This window comes from Salmo salar, chromosome 04 (genome assembly GCF_965601325.2).
Source record: "Salmo salar chromosome 04, fSalSal1, whole genome shotgun sequence".
In the NCBI taxonomy this organism is placed as follows: Eukaryota; Metazoa; Chordata; class Actinopteri; order Salmoniformes; family Salmonidae; genus Salmo; species Salmo salar.
The window spans coordinates 26969826-26990365 of record NC_138294.1 but is presented as its reverse complement, the minus strand read 5'-3'; the positions used below and the strand labels follow the sequence as shown (position 1 = coordinate 26990365).

The window sequence follows — 20540 nt, the reverse complement described above, 5'->3', positions numbered from 1 at the left end:
CCATTTTGCTCTACGACCCCCACAAGTGTCACGGAACTCATCTGAAGGTAACCCATGGAAGTACGGAGCTAGTTTTGTGCCCCAAAAAATAAGCGGTTAAATATGTGTAAAAATATATATACAAATATTTTCTGAGCTTTCTTATATCGCCTAGAAATTGGACAAACACTTTAAAACCTTATTCCTTATGATTTCTTTTTTTTTTTACTGTCTTGTTTGCCATTTATGCATGTGTTATTCAGTGCATTTATGTTGGTTGTAGCAGTAGTAGGCCAAATTCAATATTTTAGCTTTATTTTCTTTTTTAAATACCTAAAGGGATCCTAAAACTCTAAATCAAATAGCTAAATGTTCCATGGTATGACCATCTTAACCCCCCCACCCCCAATGGCTTACACTTTTAGAGGTAAACAAAATGGAAGGCAGTTGAGAGGAGGCAAGATCCGGTTGCTGCTCATTTTGTACAAGCTGGACATCCTATTAGTTCTCTGAGATACATTGGAATAGAAATGGTCAAGATGCCCCCCGAGTGGCGCAGTGGTGGCTTAGTGCTGTGCCACTAGAGATCCTGGTTCGAGTCCAGGCTCTGTCGCAGCCGGCAGCAACCGTGAGACCCATGGGGCGGCGCACAATTGGCCCAGCATCGTCCGGCTTAGGGGATGGTTTTGCCGGCCATGATGTCCTTGTCCCATGCTGACACGGTAGCCAGGTGTACGGTGTTTCCTCCGGGTTAATTGGGCAATGTGTCAAGATGCAGTGCGGCTTGGCTGGGTCATGTTTCGAGGACGCACGGCTCTCGACCTTCGCCTCTCCCGAGTCCATACTGGAGTTGCAGCGATGAGACAAGACTCTAACTACTAATTGGATACCACTAAATTGGGTAGAAAAAGGGGAGGGTGTGGCAGGTGGATGGAGCATTGCAAATTAAGACCATGTCATTGTTCTCTCTCATTGTTCTCTCTCTTACGTCTGGTTTTCACAAATCAAATCAAATTTATTTTTATATAGCCCTTCGTACATCAGCTGATATCTCAAAGTGCTGTACAGAAACCCAGCCTAAAACCCCAAACAGCAAGCAAAGCATGTGAAAGAAGCACAGTGGCTAGGAAAAACTCCCTAGGAAAAACTCTCTAGAAAGGCCAAAAACCTAGGAAGAAACCTAGAGAGGAACCAGGCTATGAGGGGTGGCCAGTCCTCTTCTGGCTGTGCAGGGTGGATATTATAACAGAACATGGTCAAGATGTTAAAATGTTAAAATGTTCATAAATGACCAGCATGGTCAAATAATAATAATCATAGTAGTTGTCGAGGGTGCAACAAGCACGTCCGGTGAACAGGTCAGGGTTCCATAGCCGCAGGCAAAACAGTTGAAACTGGAGCAGCAGCACGGCCAGGTGGACTGGGGACAGCAAGGAGTCATCATACCAGGTAGTCCTGAGGCATGGTCCTAGGGCTCAGGTCCTCCGAGAGAAAGACAGAAAGAGAGAAAGAGAGAATTAGAGAGAGCATATTTAAATTCACACAGGACACCGGATAAGACAAGAGAAATACTCCAGATGTAACAGACTGACCCTAGCCCCCCGACACATAAACTACTGCAGCATAAATACTGGAGGCTGAGACGGTCACGGTTGTTTTATGTGGAGTTGGGTTTATAAACCGTGAATTCGTAAACTCAAATCTCTGTCTGGACAATTGTTCCTTTATGATCTAGCCAAGATATTACCATACAAAATATTAATGAAAAAAAAAATGCTTTTTGGTTTAATTTAAGGTTAGGATAAGGTTAGTATCAGGGTAAAGTTCGAGTTAGGTTTAAAATCACATTTTAAGAAGATGAATTGTAGAAATAGACAGGGTTTGTGACTTTATGGCTGTGACTTTGTGGTTGTAACGACACAACTCCGATAGAAAGTGTTTTTTCTAAAAGTTGCCAGGATGTCACGTGTCCTACATACAGTTGAAGTCGGATGTTTACATACACTTAGGTTGGATTCATTAAAAGTCTTGTTAACAAACTATAGTTTTGGCAAGTCGGTTAGGACATCTACTTTGTGCATGACATAAGTCATTTTTCCAACAATTGTTTACAAACAGATTATTTCACTTATAATTCACTGTATCACAATTCCAGTGGGTCAGAAGTTTACATACACTAAGTTGACTGTGCCTTTAAACAGCTTGGAAAATTCCAGAAAATTATGGTGAGGCTTTAGAAGCTTCTGATAGGCTAATTGACCTAATTTGAGTCAATTGGAGGTGTACCTGTGGATGTATTTCAAGGCCTACCTTCAAACTCAGTGCCTCGTTGCTTGACATCGTGGGAAAATAAAAAGAAATCAGCCAGGACCTCAGAACAAAAATTGTAGACCTCCAGAAGTCTGGTTCATCATTGGGAGCGATTTCCAAATGCCTGAAGGTACCACGTTCATCTGTACAAACAATAGTACGCAAGTATAAACACCATGGGACCACACAGCTGTCGTACCACTCAGGAAGTAGACTCGTTCTGTCTCCTAGAGATGAATGTACTTTGGTGCGAAAAGTGCAAATCAATCCCAAAACAACAGCACATATTATTCACAAAATAGATGGCATCATGAGGACGGAAAATTATGTGGATATATTAAAACAACATCTCAAGACATCAGTCAGGAAGTTAATGCTTGGTCGCAAATGGGTCTTCCAAATGGACAATGACCCCAAGCATACTTCCAAAGTTGTGGCAAAATAGCTTAAGGACAACAAAGTCAAGATATTGGAGTGGCCATCACAAAGCCCTGACCTGAATCCCATAGAAAATTTGTGGGCAGAACTGAAAAAGCGTGTGCGAGCAAGGTGTAACCGATGTGAAATGGCTAGTTAGTTAGCGGTGGTGCGCGCTAATAGCATTTCAATCAGTGACGTCACTCGCTCTGAGACTTGAAGTAGGGTTTCCCCTTGCGTTGCAAGGGCCGCGGCTTTTGTGGCGCGATGGGTAACGATGCTTCGTGGGGAGTCAGTTGTTGATGTGTGCAAGGGTCCCTGGTTCGAGCCCGGGTTGGGGCGAAGAGAGGGACGGAACCTACACTGTTACAGAGGCCTACAAACCTGACTCAGTTACACCAGCTCTGTCAGGAGGAATGGGCCAAAATTCACCCAACTTATTGTGGGAACGTTGTGGAAGGCTACCCGAAACGTTTGACCCAAGTTAAAAAATGTAAAGGCAATGCTACCAAGTACTAATTGAGTGTATGTAAACTTCTGACCCACTGGGAATGTGATGAAAGAAATTAAAGCTGAAATAAATCATTCTCGCTTCTATTATTCTGACATTTCACATTCTTAAAATAAAGTGATGATCCTAACTGACCTAAGACAGGGATTTTTTACTAGGATTAAATGTCAGGAATTGTCAAAAACGGAGTTGAAATTTATTTGGCTAAGGTGTATGTAAACTTCCGACTTCAACTGTACATATAACTAGGAATAAAGTGACAGATAATAAACATTAGCGGCAGCATATGTGATGAGACAAAGTTAGTGCAAAAAAGGTAAATGCGATAGTCTGTGTAGATATTTGGTTAACTATTTAACTAACTATTTTGCAGTCTTATTGCTTGGGGTAGAAGCTGTTCAGGGTCCTGTTGGTTCTAGACTTGGGACATCAGTAACGTTTGCCGTGCGGAAGCAGAGAGAACAGTCTATGATTTGTAGGGCCTTCCTCTGACACCGCCTGGTGTAAAGGTCCTGGATGGTAGGGAGCTTGGCCCCAGTGATGTACTGAGCTATTCACCCTACCCTCTGTAGTGCCTTCGAGGTCGGATGCCAAGCACTTGCCCTACAAAGCGGTGATGCAGCCAGTCAAGATGTTCCGGTTGAGTTTTTACTCTGTTCAAAACCTAACAGTTTAGTATTGTGAAGTAACTACAATGACCTTTATCCATCCTCAGTTTTCTCCTATCACAGCCATTAAACTCTAACTTTTTTAAGTCACCATTGGCCTCATGGTGAAATCCCTAAGGGAGTTCATTCCTCACCGGCAAATGAGTTAGGAAGGACGTCTGTGTAGTGACTGGGTGCATTGATACACCACCGAAAGTGTAATTAACAGTACCGCTTAAGTCGTTTTTTTTGGGTGTCTGTACTGTACTTTACTATTTATATTTTTTACAACTTTTACTTTTACGCCACTGCATTCCTAAAGTAAATGATGGAATTTTTACTCCTTACATTTTCCCTGAAACCCAAAAGTACTCGTTACATTTTGAATGCTTAGCAGGACAGGAAAATTGTCTAATTCACGCATTTATCAAGAGAACATCCCTGGTCATCCCTACTGTCCCTGATCTAGCACACTCACTAAACACAAATGCTTAATTTGTAAATTATGTCTGAGTGTTGACCTGTGTCCATGGCTATCTGTAAATTTAAAAAACAAGAAAATCATGTCATCTGGTTTGCTTAATATAAGACATTTGAAATGATTTATATTTCCACTTTTGATACTTAAGTACATTTAAAACCAAATACGTTTAGACTTTTACTTAAGTAGTATTTTACTGGGTGACTTTCACTTTTACTTGAGTTATTTTCTTTTAAGATATCTTAACTTTTTTTACTCAAGTATGAACATTGGGTACTTTTCCCCAGCACTGGTAATTAATAACTTCACCATCCTCAAAGGGATATTCAATGTCTGTTTTTATTTTATTTTCCCATCTACCAGGTAGCCTAGTGGTTACAGCGTTGGGCCAGTAAGCAAAAGGTTGCTAGATTGAATCCCCGAGCTTTGCTAAATGTCCCTAAACAGTTTCTCATGCATTGTCAATGGGGTTTGTAAACCAATTTGGATGTGTCATGAGAATTTCTATCCCAATGTTCTAACTGAACTATTTTATATTTCTGTCTAATTCCTGAAGGTTGTAAATCTCCAGTTCAAAGAAATAGACAGTCTCAGCCTGCAATAGGTCAATACTTTATTCAGAGAGCGCTCTGCCCTTCAAGTGCAGAGCGAATCTTTTATACACACACACACAAACAAGTTAAAATCTTAAGCTACGCCTTGCTCAGACAGTTACTTTTCCACTACACACATACATTGTTTATCATATTCTGCAACATGTTTCATAATTTTCTGCAAGCCTAACAATTTCTCCCCTCCACGGGTGGGGACAGAATATCCTGTTATTGGTTTCACAGTAGCACAACTTGTCTGTCGATAGCTCCGCTTATCCTTTGTTTCACACTTGCACTCTGCTTACATAGCTAAACAGGAACAAAATGTCCTGGTTCTAATTCTGACTAAAACTACACACATCATCAGATTATAGTTTTATGATTCCAATACATTTCACACAATTATATGGTTTCAGGGTGGAATACTTTAGTCATTATCTTAAACATACAAATTATTCTATCAGGATGTAATAAAGATCTGGTCACATGTTGACTCAGTGGCACTTCTCCATGCAGGTCGTGGGACCGGGGAGGGATGCACACTCTGTAAACAGGAATAGGTGCATCACCGGTCACTGAGCTGGCAAACATTAAGTGTGTACACTTGGGCCACTGCTCTACTACCACATGTCTACAACACAAAATCCTTGTGTACAGTGTGTATGTTATCATGTGTCTCTTCACAGTCCCCGCTGTTACATATTTTTATCTGTTTTTGAAATCAAATTTTACTGCTTGCGTGAATTACTTGATGTTGAATAGAGTTCCATGTAGTCATGACTCTATGTACTACTGTGCGCCTCCCAAAGTCTGTTTTGTTTAGGTTAGTGTGTAGTCATTAAATTGATATTGTGTCCATTTTTTCAGATCTGCCAACCTGCTCGGTGGGTGACAGGTAACTGTCTTTCCACCAAGATGTTCCAGGCCTGGAGTGGCAGGCTGGAACTTCCAGAGTCTTGTAGACCTGAAGCAGTGTGATGTGGTCCAGGTAATTATCAAACACACGTATACACACTCAATCAATCACTCGGTTTCATTGTATAATTATTTCAACTTAAGAAAATTGTTCCTCTCTCTTTTAGATCTGACACCCCTATTAGCTCAACCACAGTCTTCACAGCTGCAGTCGTCTGCCCCTGCACCTGCAACACCGGCCACGACAGGTGATACAGGTACAGCATTGCTTTTTTCACCTCTTAGCTGTGTAACCCAAAGCCTAAGTTGCATTGTGATTGGACAAAAGCAATGACTGTACAGCCCCTCCCTAGAACTTTTTTTTTGTAAAATAGAAAATAGAAATGAAAAAGAATCCAGTTGGTAACTGTTAACCCAGAGGATGAAATATAGAAAATAAACAGAATTTTAAAAACTCACAAGTAGAACCTTATAGACACACACATGCACACTCTCCCTCACTTGGGGCTCTATTCAATCACGTCCGCTTTAGCCAACATCCACATTGCGGTTGTTTTGGCGTTGTCTGAGGTGGAACTGTGTTAGAGCTGTCAAATCCACAAGCTGCTCCTGGCATTATACCTAAAGCGGACATTGCCATTGGCTGCACGGAGTCGCATTACCAGAAATCTCATGCAGCCCTGTTTACAAGTTAGAACACTGCAATTTGAGATGTAATCTACACCTCGATTAGGCTGATAGAAATCCTCATTATTTAGTTCAATGATTTTGAATTTGAGTGGTGTTATTTCTATATAACCTACACTTTCTCGTTCTGAACTGGTAACGAGACTAGGGCGGGTGTAGTTTTGTGACAATGATTTGACAGATCCAACGCAGTTACACGTCAGACGCCGCCAAAACATCAGCTATGCGGGTGTCGGCTATCGCCGGTTAACGCTTGATCTGATTGAAACTAGGCCTTACAGTCATTCAGTCTATTTAGTTGTATGATTATTGTCAGTTAAGAAAATTGTGCCTCTGTCTTTTAGATCTGCCAACCCCAGCAGTTCATCTGCAGTCACAGCAGTCGTCTGCTGTGGTATTTCATTTACCGGCTGCACCAGTTCCTACTACACTGGCCGTGAAGGGAGAAACTTTTGAGGATTCCCACATGGATGCAGGTAATTCAGATTTATATTGCATATGCTCACTCACACCAACAGATGTACACACAGGCATGTTGAGCTGTGTACTTACTGTCGCTTTGTGCATCTCTCTTTCAGATCTGCCATGCACTTCACCGCTGCCTGACAACCTCACCCAGAAGTACATACACTGGGCCTATCAAGACCGACAAAGCAGAGATGGGTGGCTGACAAGGAAAATAAAACATGCACTCACACACATCCACAATGTAAATAAGTTGTAGCTACTTGTTTATTTAATGTTTGCTCCATTTTATTTTAGGATTGTAGAAATCTACTCCTTCATATCCATTCTCAATATCTACATAATTACTCAAATCAAATTGTGATTGATAATATTGTAAAAGACTATGGCTTAATGTTTACAGTTTGAGGATATTCTGTGTGCTTTTTTCTGAGTTGAAAAACATGTCTCCCTCTCTCACACACACATTAGACCCAATGTAAATCAATTGTAATAACTTGTTTATTTTATGTATGCTCCATTTTATTTGAGGAAAATATCTGCAATAAAGTACCTTCACAGTTAAAGCAATGTCTTTGGTTTATTGGATATTTCTCTGAATACAATGTGTGACCAGAAGGAAGTTGGCAGACCTGCAACCCTTGGACTGTGTGTAGGTTTTGTCATCTGGGGCTTAAAAATAGAGAGATGGGGAGAGATATGGGGGGAGGAAAGTAAGAGTGCCATTTAAAGGTTTATCATTAATAACTGACACAATTCTATAATGAATACATATTAGAATAATAATACATAAGAGTGACCAATAGTTACTGTATTGTGATTGTTTATTTACTCAATCAAGTAGTGCCCCAAGGAGGGATCGAACCGTATCTCAAAAGCAGCAGAAAAGGTCAAATAAGGTCACCAAAATTTCCGTTACGGCTATACACGACTGGCCACAAGGTAAAAATCTGTCTTTCTTCCCCTGAACAAGGCAGTTAACGCACTGTTCCTAGGCCGTCATTGTAAATAAGAATTTGTTCTTAACTGACTTGCCTAGTTATATTTAAAATACCAATAGGTGCCCTTCTTTACGAGGCATTGGAAAACCTTCCTGGTCTTTGTGGTTGAGTCTGGGTTTGAAATTCACTGCTCGACTGAGGAACCTTACAGGTAGTTGTATATGTGGGGTATTAAACACTATTATTGCAGACAGAGTGAGTCCATGCAACGTATTATGTGACTTGTTAAGTACATTTTTACTCCTGAACTTACTTAGGCTTGCCATAACAAATGGGTTGAATACTTATTGTTGACTCAAGTGATTTCAGCTTTTCATTTTGTATTAATTTGTAAAAAAAAAAAAAATACATCATTCCATTTAGATGCTATGGGGTATTGTGTAGCCCAGTGACACAAAATCTGAATTGAATCAATTTAAAATTCAGACTGTACCACAATTTCAAAGGGTGTGAATACTTTCTGAAGGCACTGCAGGTGGGAGGGCTTACAGGCTGTCGCAATTTATTAATGCACAAATTGCCTAAATGGGTAATGGAAACACTTCAACCACTTCATTTTTATTCTACTCTGAGTAGTTTATTTAATTTATTTTGCTGTGACGTCATTACGTCCAGCTGTTTATATCGAGAAAAGACTTAAATGGAAACACCGTAGCAGGCAATTGTCGAATATGTATTCAATGCAAACGTTTTAAATGTCAACAGAATCACAGGACAAGTTAATGGAAATATAGCTATTGTTACAACGAGGAGATACTTTCTTTATTGTACAATAGCCGGCACTATGTAATGGGTTTATTATGAAATTAGCTTGTGAGCACCTGAATATGCTATGACCTGAAAGTGTGGTCGCACGCATTCACTTTGTTATTTCTCTGGTAATTTTTGGAGGTTTGCACATTGTAGCGAGCAGCTGGACCATACTTTAAGTTGGAAGTTGCTAGAATATTTCAACACTTCTCATGTAAACTGAAAAAAAAACCTGAAACCCCACCTCTTTAAGGAATACCTAGGATAGGATAAAGTAATCCTTCTAACCCCCAAAAAATAATAAAAAAAAAAAAAAATAATAATAATCCTTCTAACCCCCCCCCCCCCCCCCCCTTAAAAGATTTAGATGCACTATTGTAAAGTGGTTGTTCCACTGGATATCATAAGGTGAATGCACCAATTTGTAAGTCGCTCTGGATAAGAGCGTCTGCTAAATGACTTAAATGTAAAATGTAGAACCCATCCCCAAAGCCAACACATCCTTTGGCCACCTTTCCTTCCAGTTCTCTGCTGCCAATGACTGGAATGAATTGCAAAAATTACTGAAGCTAGAGACTTATATCTCCCTCACTAACTTTAAGCATCAGCTGTCAGAGCAGCTTACCGATCACTGTATCGGTAAATAGCAAACCCAACTACCTCATCCCCATACTGTTATTTATTTTTTTGGCACTTTTGCACCCCAGTATCTCTACTTGACTGTACCTTTGTTTATCCCATGTGTAACTCTGTGATGTTGTTTTTGTCGCACAGCTTTGCTTTATCTTGGCCAGGTCGCAGTTGTAAATGAGAACTTGTTCTCAACTGGCCTACCTGGTTAAATAAAGGTGAAATAAAAATTTACATTTTCTAAACATAATTATGTATTTGAGAGACAAGTGCTCATTGAATACAGTGTACAAAACATTAGGGACACCCTCCTTATGAGTTTGACCTCCCCCCCCCTTTGCTCTCAGAACAGCCTCAATTCATTGGGCATGGACTCTACAAGGTGTCAAAAGCTTTCCACAGAGATGTTGGCCGATGTTGACTCCAATAATTCCCAAAGTTGTGTCAAATTGGCTGGATGTTCTTCGGGTCGTGGACCATTCTTCATACGCACAGGAAACTGAGCGTGAAAACCAAGCAGCGTTGCAGTTCTTGATGCACTCAAACCAGTGTACCTGGCACCTACTACCATACCCTGTTCAAAGACACTTAAATCTTTTCTATTGCCCATTCACACTCTGAATGGCGCGCGCACACACACACACACACACACACACACACACACACACACACACACACACACAATGCATGTTGCAAGGCTTAAGCTTAAAAAATCCTTCTTTAACCTGCCTCCTTCCTTTCATCTACACTGATTGAAATGGATTTAACAGGTGACATCAATAAGGGATCATAGCTTTCACCTGGATAGTCTGTAATCGGAAGAGGTGTTCCGGATGTTTTATATACTCACTCGGTGTAGTTTACATGTTGTCATCAATCTAAGCCAACCCCGTCTGTTTTGCCCCATAGTTGTGCACCTGTCAGGTTTGTTGCTAAACAACCAACCCGTCTATCGGAGAAGCAGTTTCTGCCTATATTCATATTGTACTGTCTTTGATTAAAAACCTCAACAACCTTCTCTCGCAACCATGTCAGAGATCACGTGATACAGGCAACCAAAAAACGTCACACACATTAGCCAAATTCATCGAAGGTGCTTGAAGGCCCATAGCACCTTTAGCGCCTAGCTAGCTATTCCATCCGAAACCGTGGGGGTAAGTGTGGACGTAAGAGTTTAGAAAATATGATCCATTTACTCTGCCATGTCAAAACACAGACATCAATTCAAATATCTGAATACAGGATTAGAGTTATTGTATTGTGCTGACACTCATGTCTTGTCCTAAACAAAGTTTAGCTGTCTAATGTTAGCTAGCTAACGTTTGATAGCTTGTTAGCATAGTCAGAAGACATTGGTTCCCAGTGGCGCGAGCTAGAGATAGCTAGCATATCAACTTGTTTACACTCGAGCTGCAATTTCAGTGTGTCATGCAAAGTTGTTAATACAACACTTTTGTTTTGGTACATTTTCGTAAAAACAAATGATTAGCTACTGGACCATGTGTAACGCGAAGCCTCATGAAAAATTGCTGTAGCTCGCTAAATATGGGGGTAGGCTGGTTGACTGGACTTCCAATTGCATTGCACATGTGCTGAAACTATAGCACGCTATAACTGCAGCAATACGGTGTGTACAGTTGGACCACTTCCATTAGGCAGGATTCCATTGGCCCAGGTTTATTCGACAAACGCAATGTTGCAAATAAAGTTATTGAAACGGTAGATATAATGGATATTTTCTAAATATAGACAACATTTGTATTCGTATGACGTGTGGATTTTTCTTTAATCTAAATGTCTGTATTGGGGGGGGGTCAAGGTGTTATAAACATTGACTGATTTACATATATGAACTGTAACTCAGTAAAATCGTTGACATTTTTGCATGTTGCGTTTATATTTTTGTCAAGTATATTTTCTATGCAAATTATAATTGTTGACAAAAAGACACGATGACGTGTTTCTGCACGTGAGTTTAGCTAGCCAACGTCGCCATGACATCGCCTAATAGCGTCATCTGGGATTTCTATTGGAAAAGCAGTTTCTGACTGTCTTGGATACTAGGCTTCGTCATTGTTTTTCAACCTGGACTCTGGGGTAGACGTAACATAGTAAATGTACATTTGTCTCCTTTCCTTTGGTAGGATATGTTACATTTCGTAAGGGAAGGAAATGAATTTGTGGATGTCTGTCATCCATTTCGCATGATATGTTATTAATTACAATTTGTATATGTAATTTGCAATGCGTATATGCGACGAATTACAATGTATTGTGGCTAACTTTATCTAGGTAGCAAACGTTCGTCAGATGGCTAACATTAGTTAGGGGTTTATGGTTAGGGTTAAGTTTATGAGTTAGCTAAACCTTCCCCTAAACCTAACATGCTAAGTAGTTGCAAAGTAGTAAGTGTTTCCTAAAATGCTAAATTTGTCCACGATGAGATTCGAACGCTCAACTTTTGGGTTGCTAGACGTTTGCGTTATGCACCTACCCATCCACAACGACCAACCAACCTCCTTTCGTGTTTGCCTTAAGTAACTTTGTCTTATTAACCATGCCATACGTATCACACTAATTTGAGTGGCCTGGATGTATTTTTACTATGTTACGCCTAGTCTGAGACCAGGCTGGTTTTTCAGCTTCTCTCCACCATGTCCAAAACAAAACACATTCATATTGCTTTCCTAGTGCCAAGACAGTCATGTCAACCAAGCATCAATAACTGAATAATATGGGAATTACTCAAGTAGTTAACACTAATAGGACATGGTGTCTGAAGTCACTTTTGGCAGGTATTGTTGTGAAGCCACATCACACCAGCAGCACCCCTTGTGGCTTCCTCTATTGATGATTGATACTGTATTTTGAGCAGAGCCCTATGGTCTCTAGTCAAAGTAGTGCACTATAAAGTGAAAAGGGTGCCATTTGGACACAAACACTGCCCATTATTAACCTGTTCTTCTTCTCCTCTTATTTCATCGTATAATCACCAACACAGAGAACATACTGCTATGGCAGAACCAGATGTACAGTTTAAGGTGAGTCTTTGACTGTGACTTATGGCACCCTACTCCCTATATAGTGCACAACTTTTGACCATGGCCCATAGGGCTCTGATCAAAAGTAGTGTACTAGACCTACAGTTGCAAGAAAAAGTATGCGAACCCTTTGGAATTACCTGGATTTCTACATAAATTGTTACATTTTTTTATCTGAACTTCCTTTGTTACAACAATGGACAAACACAGTGTGCTTAAACTAATAACACACACGTTATTGTATTTTTCTTGTCTATATTGAATACATAATTTAAACATTCACAGTGTAGGTTGGGAAAAGTATGTGAACCCCTAGGTTAATGACTTCTCCAAAAGATAATTGGAGTCAGCTAAACTGGAGTCCAATCAATGAGACAAGGTTGGAGATGTTGGTTAGAGCTGCTCTGCAATCTAAAAAACACTCACAAAATGTGAGTTTTCTATTCACATTAAGCATTGCCTGATGTGAACTAGGCCTTGAACAAAAGAGATCTCAGAAGACCTAAGATTAAGAATTGATGACTTGGATAAAGCTGGAAAGGGTTACAAAAGTATCTCTAAAAGCCTTGATGTTCATCAGTCCACGGTAAGACAAATTGTCTATAAATGGAGAAAGTTCAGCACTGTTGCTACTCTCCCTAGGAGTGGCCGTCCTACAAAGATGACTGCAAGAGAACAGCGCAGAATGCTCAATGAGATTAAGAAGAATCCTAGAGTGTCAGCTAAAGACTTACAGAAATCTCTGGAACATGCTAACATCTGTGTTGATGAGTCTACGATACTTAAAACACTAAACAAGAATGGTTTTCATGGGAGGACACCACGGAAGAAGCCACTGCTGTCCAAAAAAAACATTGCTGCAAGTCTTAAGTTTGCAAAAGAGCACCTGGATGTTCCACAGCGCTACTGGCAAAATATGCTGTGGACAGATGAAACTAAAGTTGAGTTGTTTGGAAGGAAGGAACACACAACACTATGTCTGGAGAAAAAAAGGCACTGCACACCAACATCAAAACCTCATCCCAACTGTAAAATATGGTGGAGGGAGCATCATGGTTTGGGGCTGCCTCAGGGCCTGGACATGCTTGCTATCATTGACGGAAAAAGGAATTCCCATGTTTATCAAGACATTTTGTAGGAGAATGTAAGGCTCTGTCTGCCAATTGAAGTGCAACAGAAGTTGGGTGATGCAACAGGACAACGACCCAAAACACAGAAATAAATCAACAGAAGAAAATACGCCTTCTGGAGTCATAGTCCTGACCTCAACCCGATTGAGATGCTGTTGCATGACCTCGAGTGGTTCACACCAGACATCCCAAGAATATTGTTGAACTGAAACAGTTTTGTAAAGAGGAATGGTCAAATTCCTCCTGACCATTGTGCAGGTCTGATACGCAACTACAGAAAACGTTTGGTTGAGGTTATTGCTGCCAAAGAATGGTCAACCAGTTATTAAATCCAAGGGTTCACATACCTTTCCCACCCTGCACTGTGAATGTTTACACGGTGTGTTCAATAAAGACATGAAAACGTATAATTGTTTGTTATTAGTTAAGCAGAAATGTGTTTGTCTATTGTTGTGACTTAGATGAAGATCAGATCAAATTTTATGACCAATTTATGCAGCAATCCAGGTAATTCCAAAGGGTTCACATACTTTTTCTTGCCACTGTATATAGGTGTCATTTGGGATACACACTTTGGGTTGGAATTGTTCCTTCGTTTAGCACTAACCAGTACTACATTGGTGTTTAGTTGCTATTCCTTTTTACCAATGTGTTCTTTTAATTACTGTCCGTGTTTCAGCTCGTGTTGTGCGGAGATGGAGGCACAGGAAAAACCACCTTCGTGAAGAGGCATTTAACGGGAGAGTTTGAAAAGAAATACGTTGGTGAGTTTCTTAGAGTCCAGACAGTCCTCAGTCCCCCTCTCTCTCTCTCTCTCTCTCTCTCAGCTTTACATACCCCTTCTTTTTCGTCTTCTGTTTCTTCTCCTTCTTCTTCTCCTTCATAACACCACCATACATTCAATCAATAATCTGACTTAATTCTCTCCTGAGGGAAATTTAGTTTGCAGGCTAACTTTATAATTGTAGACAAAAAAAGACTCTGACGTGTTTCTGCGCATGAGTTTAGCTAGCCAATGTGGAAAAGCAGTTTCTGACTGTCTTGGATACTAGGCTTCATCATTGTTTTTCAACCTGGACTCTGGGGTAGACGTAACATAGTAAATGCACATTTGTCTCTTTCCCTTTGGTAGGCTATGTTACGTTTCGTAAGGGAAGGAAATGAATTTGTGGATGTCCGTCATCCATTTCGCATGATATGATACGAATTGTAATTCGTATATGTAATTTGCGATGCGTATATGTTACGAATTACAATTTATTGTGGCTAACTTTAGCTAGGTGGGTAGCGTGATTTAAAAAAAGCAATCCATACAAGAGTTTAAACTGTTCTAGATCCCTGAACCATGGCTGACCTGCCCCTCGCTCCCCCTCTTCCCCCTGTAGCGACTCTGGGAGTAGAGGTGCACCCCTTGGTCTTCCACACCACTCGAGGGACCATCAAGTACAACGTCTGGGACACAGCCGGCCAGGAGAAGTTTGGAGGGCTCAGAGATGGCTACTACATACAGGGTACGTCACGTTTGTGTGGGTCACATGTCTGTGTATTGTATTGTAGTATATACAGAGTAGGTCACATCCTGTCCTCAGATCTCTACACAATCTTACCCTCTGGTGCAAAATGACTCGGATGGGTACGGGCACCACACATTTACCGATTATCTGATACACACAATTACTCTCCCCCTTCCACTCTTCTCTCCCCTATCTCTCTCCAGCCCAGTGTGCGATCATCATGTTCGACGTCACATCTCGCGTCACCTACAAGAACGTGCCCAACTGGCACCGCGACCTGGTGCGCGTCTGCGAGAACATACCCATAGTCCTGTGCGGAAACAAGGTGGACATCAAGGACAGGAAGGTCAAAGCCAAGAGCATCGTGTTCCACCGCAAGAAGAACCTTCAGGTAACCGTGGCAACGCCAGCCCGACGCACATGTTAAGATACAGTGGGGGGGGGGGGGGGAGTATTTGATCCCCTGCTGATTTTGTACGTTTGCCCACTTACAAAGAAATGATCAGTCTATAATTTTAATAGTAGGTATATTTGAACAGTGAGAGACAGAATAACAACAAAAAAATCCAGAAAAACGCATGTCAAAAATGTTATAAAATGATTTACATTTTAATGAGGGAAATAAGTATTTGACCCCTCTGCAAAACATGACTTAGTACTTGGTGGCAAAACCCTTGTTGGCAATCAGAGGTCAGACGTTTCTTGTAGTTGGCCACCAGGTTTGCACACATCTCAGGAGGGATTTTGTCCCACTCCTCTTTGCAGATCTTCTCCAAGTCATTAAAGTTTCAAGGCTGACGTTTGGCAACTCGAACCTTCAGCTCCCTCCTCAGATTGTCTATGGGATTAAGGTCTGGAGACTGGCTAGGCCACTCCAGGACCTTAAGTATTGGAACGAGGGTACCCAACATGAACTAGCGCGCCAGGTGTCTAATGGGACATCACCGTTCCATGGCTCTTGTTCGGTCAGATCTCCCTCCAGAAGACTCAAAACACTTTGTAAAGGCTGGTGACATCTAGTGGAAGCAATAGGAAGTGCCAAAATATTCCTAAACCCCTGTGTTTTTCAATGGGATAGGTTTAAAGTCAATACAACACATCAGGTATCCACTTCCTGTCAGAAAATGTCTCAGGGTTTTGCCTGCCAAATGAGTTCTGTTATACTCACAGACACCATTCAAACAGTTTTGGAAACTTTAGAGTGTTTTCTATCCATATATAATAAGTATATGCATATTCTAGTTACTGGGTAGGATTAGTAACCAGATTAAATCGGGTACATTTTTTTTATCCAGACGTGCAAATGCTGCCCCCTAGACCCAACAGGTTAATGTGCTTCTTCTTGAGCCACTCCTTTGTTGCCTTGGCCGTGTGTTTTGGGTCATTGTCATGCTGGAATACCCATCCACGACCCATTTTAAATGCCCTGGCTGAGGGAAGGAGGTTCTCACCCAAGATTTGACGGTACATGGCCCTGTCCATCGTCCCTTTGATGCGGTGAAGTTGTCATGTCCCCTTCGCAGAAAAACACCCCCAAAGCATAATGTTTCCACCTCCATGTTTGATGGTGTTCTTGGGTCATAGGCAGCATTCCTTCTCCTCCAAACACGGCGAGTTGAGTTGATGCCAAAGTGCTCCATTTTGGTCTCATCTGACCACAACACTTTCACCCAGTTGTCCTCTGAATCATTCAGATGTTCATTGGCAAACTTCAGACAGGCATGTATATGTGCTTTCTTGAGCAGGGGGACCTTGCGGGCGCTGCAGGATTTCAGTCCTTCATGGCATAGTGTGTTACCAACTGTTTTCTTGGTGACTATGGTCCCAGCTGCCTTGAGTCATTGACAAGATCCTCCCGTGTGTTCTGGGCTGATTCCTCACCGTTCTTATGGTCATTGCAACTCCACGAGGTGAGATCTTGCATGGAGCCCCAGGCCGAGGGAGATTGACAGTTCTTTTGTGTTTCTTCCATTTGCGAATAATCGCACCAACTGTTGTCACCTTCGCACCAAGCTGCTTGGCGATGGTCTTGTAGCCCATTCCAGCCTTGTATAGGTCTACAATCTTGTCCCTGACATCCTTGGAGAGCTCTTTGGTCTTGGCCATGGGGGAGAGTTTGGAATCTGATTGATTGCTTCTGTGGACAGGTGTCTTTTTTACAGGTAACAAGCTGCGGTTAGGAGCACTTCCTTTTAAGAGTGTGCTCCTAATCTCAGCTCGTTACCTGTATAAAAGACACCTGGGAGCCAGAAATCTTTCTGATTGAGAGGGGGTCAAATACTTATTTCCCTCATTAAAATGAAAATCAATTTATAACATTTCTGGCATGCATTTTTCTGGATATTTTTGTTGTTATTCTGTCTCTCACTGTTCAAATAAACCTACCATTAAAATTATAGACTGATCCTTTCTTTGTCAGTGGGCAAATGTACAAAATCAGCAGGGGATCAAATACTTTTTTCCCCCCACTGTAGGTGTGTTAGCTGACAGGTAAAAAAAAGTCTCTACAAGTATATACAATTGCAGTCAGAAGTTTACATACACTTAGGTTGGAGTCATTAAAAGTCGTTTTTCAACCACATTTCTTGATAACAAACTATAGTTTTGGCAAGTCGGTTAGGACATCTACTTTGTGCATGACACAAGTAATTTTTCCAACAATTGCTTACAGACAGATTATTTAACTTATAATTCCCTGTATCACAATTCCAGTGGGTCAGAAGTTTACATACACTAAGTTGACTGTGCCTTTAAACAGCTAGGAAAATTCCAGAAAATTGTCAAGGCTTTAGAAGCTTCTGATAGGCTAATTGACATAATTTGAGTCATTTAGAGGTGTACCTGTGGATGTATTTCAAGGCCTACCTTCAAACTCAGTGCCTCTTCAAACTCAGTGCCTCTCAGCGAAACGAGTCCTATATCGACATAACCTGAAAGGCCTCTCAGCAAGGAAGAAGCCACTGCTCCAAAACCGCCATAAAAAAGCCAGACTACGGTTTGCAACTGCACATGGGGACAAAGACCATACTTTTTGGAGAAATGTCCTCAGGTCTGATGAAACAAAAATAGAACTGTTTGGCCATAATGACCATCGTTATGTTTGGAGGAAAAAGGGGGACGCTTGCAAGCAGAAGAACACCATCCCAACCGTGAAGCACGGGGGTGGTAGCATCATGTTGTGGGGGTGCTTTGCTGCAGGAGGGACTGGTGCACTTCACAAAATAGATGGCATCATGAGGGAGGAACATTATGTGGATATATTGAAGCAACATCTCAAGACATCAGTCAGGAAGTTAAAGCTTGGTAACAAATGGGTCTTCCAAATGGACAATGACCCCAAGCATACTTCCAAAATTGTGGCAAAATGGCTTAAGGACAACAAAGTCAAGGTATTGGAGTGGCCATCACAAAGCCCTGACCTCAATCCCATAGAACATTTGTGGGCAGAACTGAAAAAGTGTGTGCGAGCAAGGAGCCCTACAAACCTGACTCAGTTACACCAGCTCTGTCAGGAGGAATAGGCCAAAATTCACCCAACTTATTGTGGGAAGGTTGTGGAATGCTACCCGACACGTTTGACCCAAGTTAAACAATTTAAAGGCAATGCTACCAAATACTAATTGAGTGTATGTAAACTTCTGACCCACTGGGAATGTGATGTAAGAAATAAAAGCTGAAATAAATCATACTGTATACTATTATTCTGACATTTCACATTCTTAAAATAAAGTGGGGATCCTAACTGACCTAAGACAGGATTTTTTTACTAGGATTAAATGTCAGGAATTGTGAAACGCCTTAGCCAAATACATTTAAACTCAGTTTATGTAAACTTCCAACTTCAACTGTATGCCTCAGCTGGAGTGCTGTGTCTGCAGTGTTTCTCCCTTCCTTGGTTCCTTTTTTTAGATGGGAGAGCTAAAATAGCATTTAAATAGCTAAAATAGATTTGATTAGATAGTTTGGACACAATCTCATTCAAGGGGTTTTCTTTATTTTTACTATATTCTACATTGTAGAATAATAGTGAAGACATCACAACTATGAAATAACACATATGGAATCATGTAGTAACCAAAAACGTATTTTATTTTATATTTGAGGTTCATCAAAGTAGCCACTCTTTGCCTTGATGACAACTTTGCACACTCTTGGCATTCTCTCAACCAGCTTCATGAGGTAGCCACCTGGAATGCATTTCAATTAACAGGTGTGCCTTGTTAAGTTAATTTGTGGAATTATTTTCCTTAATGAGCCAATCAGTTGTGTTGTGACAAGCTAGGTGTGGTATGTGGAAGATAACCCTATTTGGTAAAATACCAAGTCCATATTATGGCAAGAACAGCTCAAATAAGCAAAGCGAATCACAATCACCCGACCTCAACCCAATTGAGATGGTTTGGTATGAGTTGGACTGCAGAGTGAAGGAAAAGCAGCCAACAAGTGCTCAGCATATGTGGGAACTCCTTCAAGACTGTTGGAAAAGCCTTCCAGGTGACTACCTCATGAAGCTGGTTGAGAGAACGCCAAGAGTGTGCTAAGCTGTCATCAAGGAAAAGGGTGGCTACGTTGAAGAATATCAAATGTATTATTTTGGTTACTCCATGATTCCGTATGTGTTATTTCATAGTTTTGATGTCTAAACTACTCTAAATTGTAGAAAATAGTAAAAATAAAGAAAAACCCTTTGAGTGTGAGTGAAAGAATGAGAGAGCGAGAGAGAGCCTGGATAGAGATGACCATACCTAATTGACTGACTCTCCACTTCCCCATCAGTACTACGACATCTCAGCCAAGAGTAACTACAACTTTGAAAAGCCCTTCCTGTGGCTGGCCAGGAAGCTGGTAGGAGACCCCAACCTAGAGTTTGTGGAGATGCCAGCCCTCGCCCCCCCGGAGGTCGTCATGGACGCCTCCCTGGCCGCGCAGTACGAGAATGACCTTAAAGTGCGTACACGCATGCAGATGACACGCATGCAGAACACACACACATGCAGAAGTCACACACGCTATACACCGTACACACACACAGGCTGGATCAGTGTTTGAAGTGTTATTTATTTTAATTGTTTTTATTTACATCAGGAACTTGCATACAAGTATTTAGTATTACAGGTGATACATTTTCCTCATGCCTCCAGGTTGCCGCAGAAACTGCTCTTCCAGATGAAGACGACGACCTTTAACCTGTGACCTTGCTGGCCTCCAGTGTTCTGAGAGCGTGCCCTATTGCTGACCTTAACCCTTGACCTTTAATTGTAAAAGCCTTCCCCAATGTTTTGTTTTTGTGTTTCAAACTGAAAATGTGTGTCTGGTAGCGTGAAGCTTTCAGTAGAGACAAACAGGAGTAGAAGTTTAGACTGCTGAAAGTAGGCATTACTCAAAAGACTTTGTACGCTCGCTGTACTATACTGACTAAGGGTGATATGAAATCACACTAAATCAAAAATAAAACGTTTTCGAATACAA

General features: G+C 41.2%; 1 protein-coding gene across 2 annotated transcripts; it reads left to right on the top strand.

Moving 5' to 3' along the window:
* The first annotated feature begins 10425 nt into the window (after nucleotides 1–10425).
* LOC100196560 (ras-related nuclear protein) lies at nucleotides 10426–20540 on the top strand. 2 transcript variants are annotated; one of them, XM_014195196.3, is made up of 7 exons: nucleotides 10426–10540; nucleotides 12388–12427; nucleotides 14237–14321; nucleotides 14943–15068; nucleotides 15275–15462; nucleotides 19848–20018; nucleotides 20213–20540. In XM_014195196.3, the coding sequence occupies exons 2-7, from the start codon at nucleotides 12401–12403 to the stop codon at nucleotides 20255–20257; spliced, it is 642 nt and encodes a 213-aa protein (XP_014050671.2). In that variant the 5' UTR covers nucleotides 10426–10540; nucleotides 12388–12400; the 3' UTR covers nucleotides 20258–20540.

What these genes read in the sequence shown, in the direction of transcription:
- LOC100196560 (XM_014195196.3), top strand. Translation starts at nt 12,401, where the DNA reads ATGGCAGAACCAGATGTACAGTTTAAG. An exon ending in GTTTGAAAAGAAATACGTTG is followed by an intron (nt 14,322 to 14,942) that starts GTGAGTTTCTTA and finishes TTCCCCCTGTAG; the next exon opens with CGACTCTGGGAGTAGAGGTG. An exon ending in AGATGGCTACTACATACAGG is followed by an intron (nt 15,069 to 15,274) that starts GTACGTCACGTT and finishes ATCTCTCTCCAG; the next exon opens with CCCAGTGTGCGATCATCATG.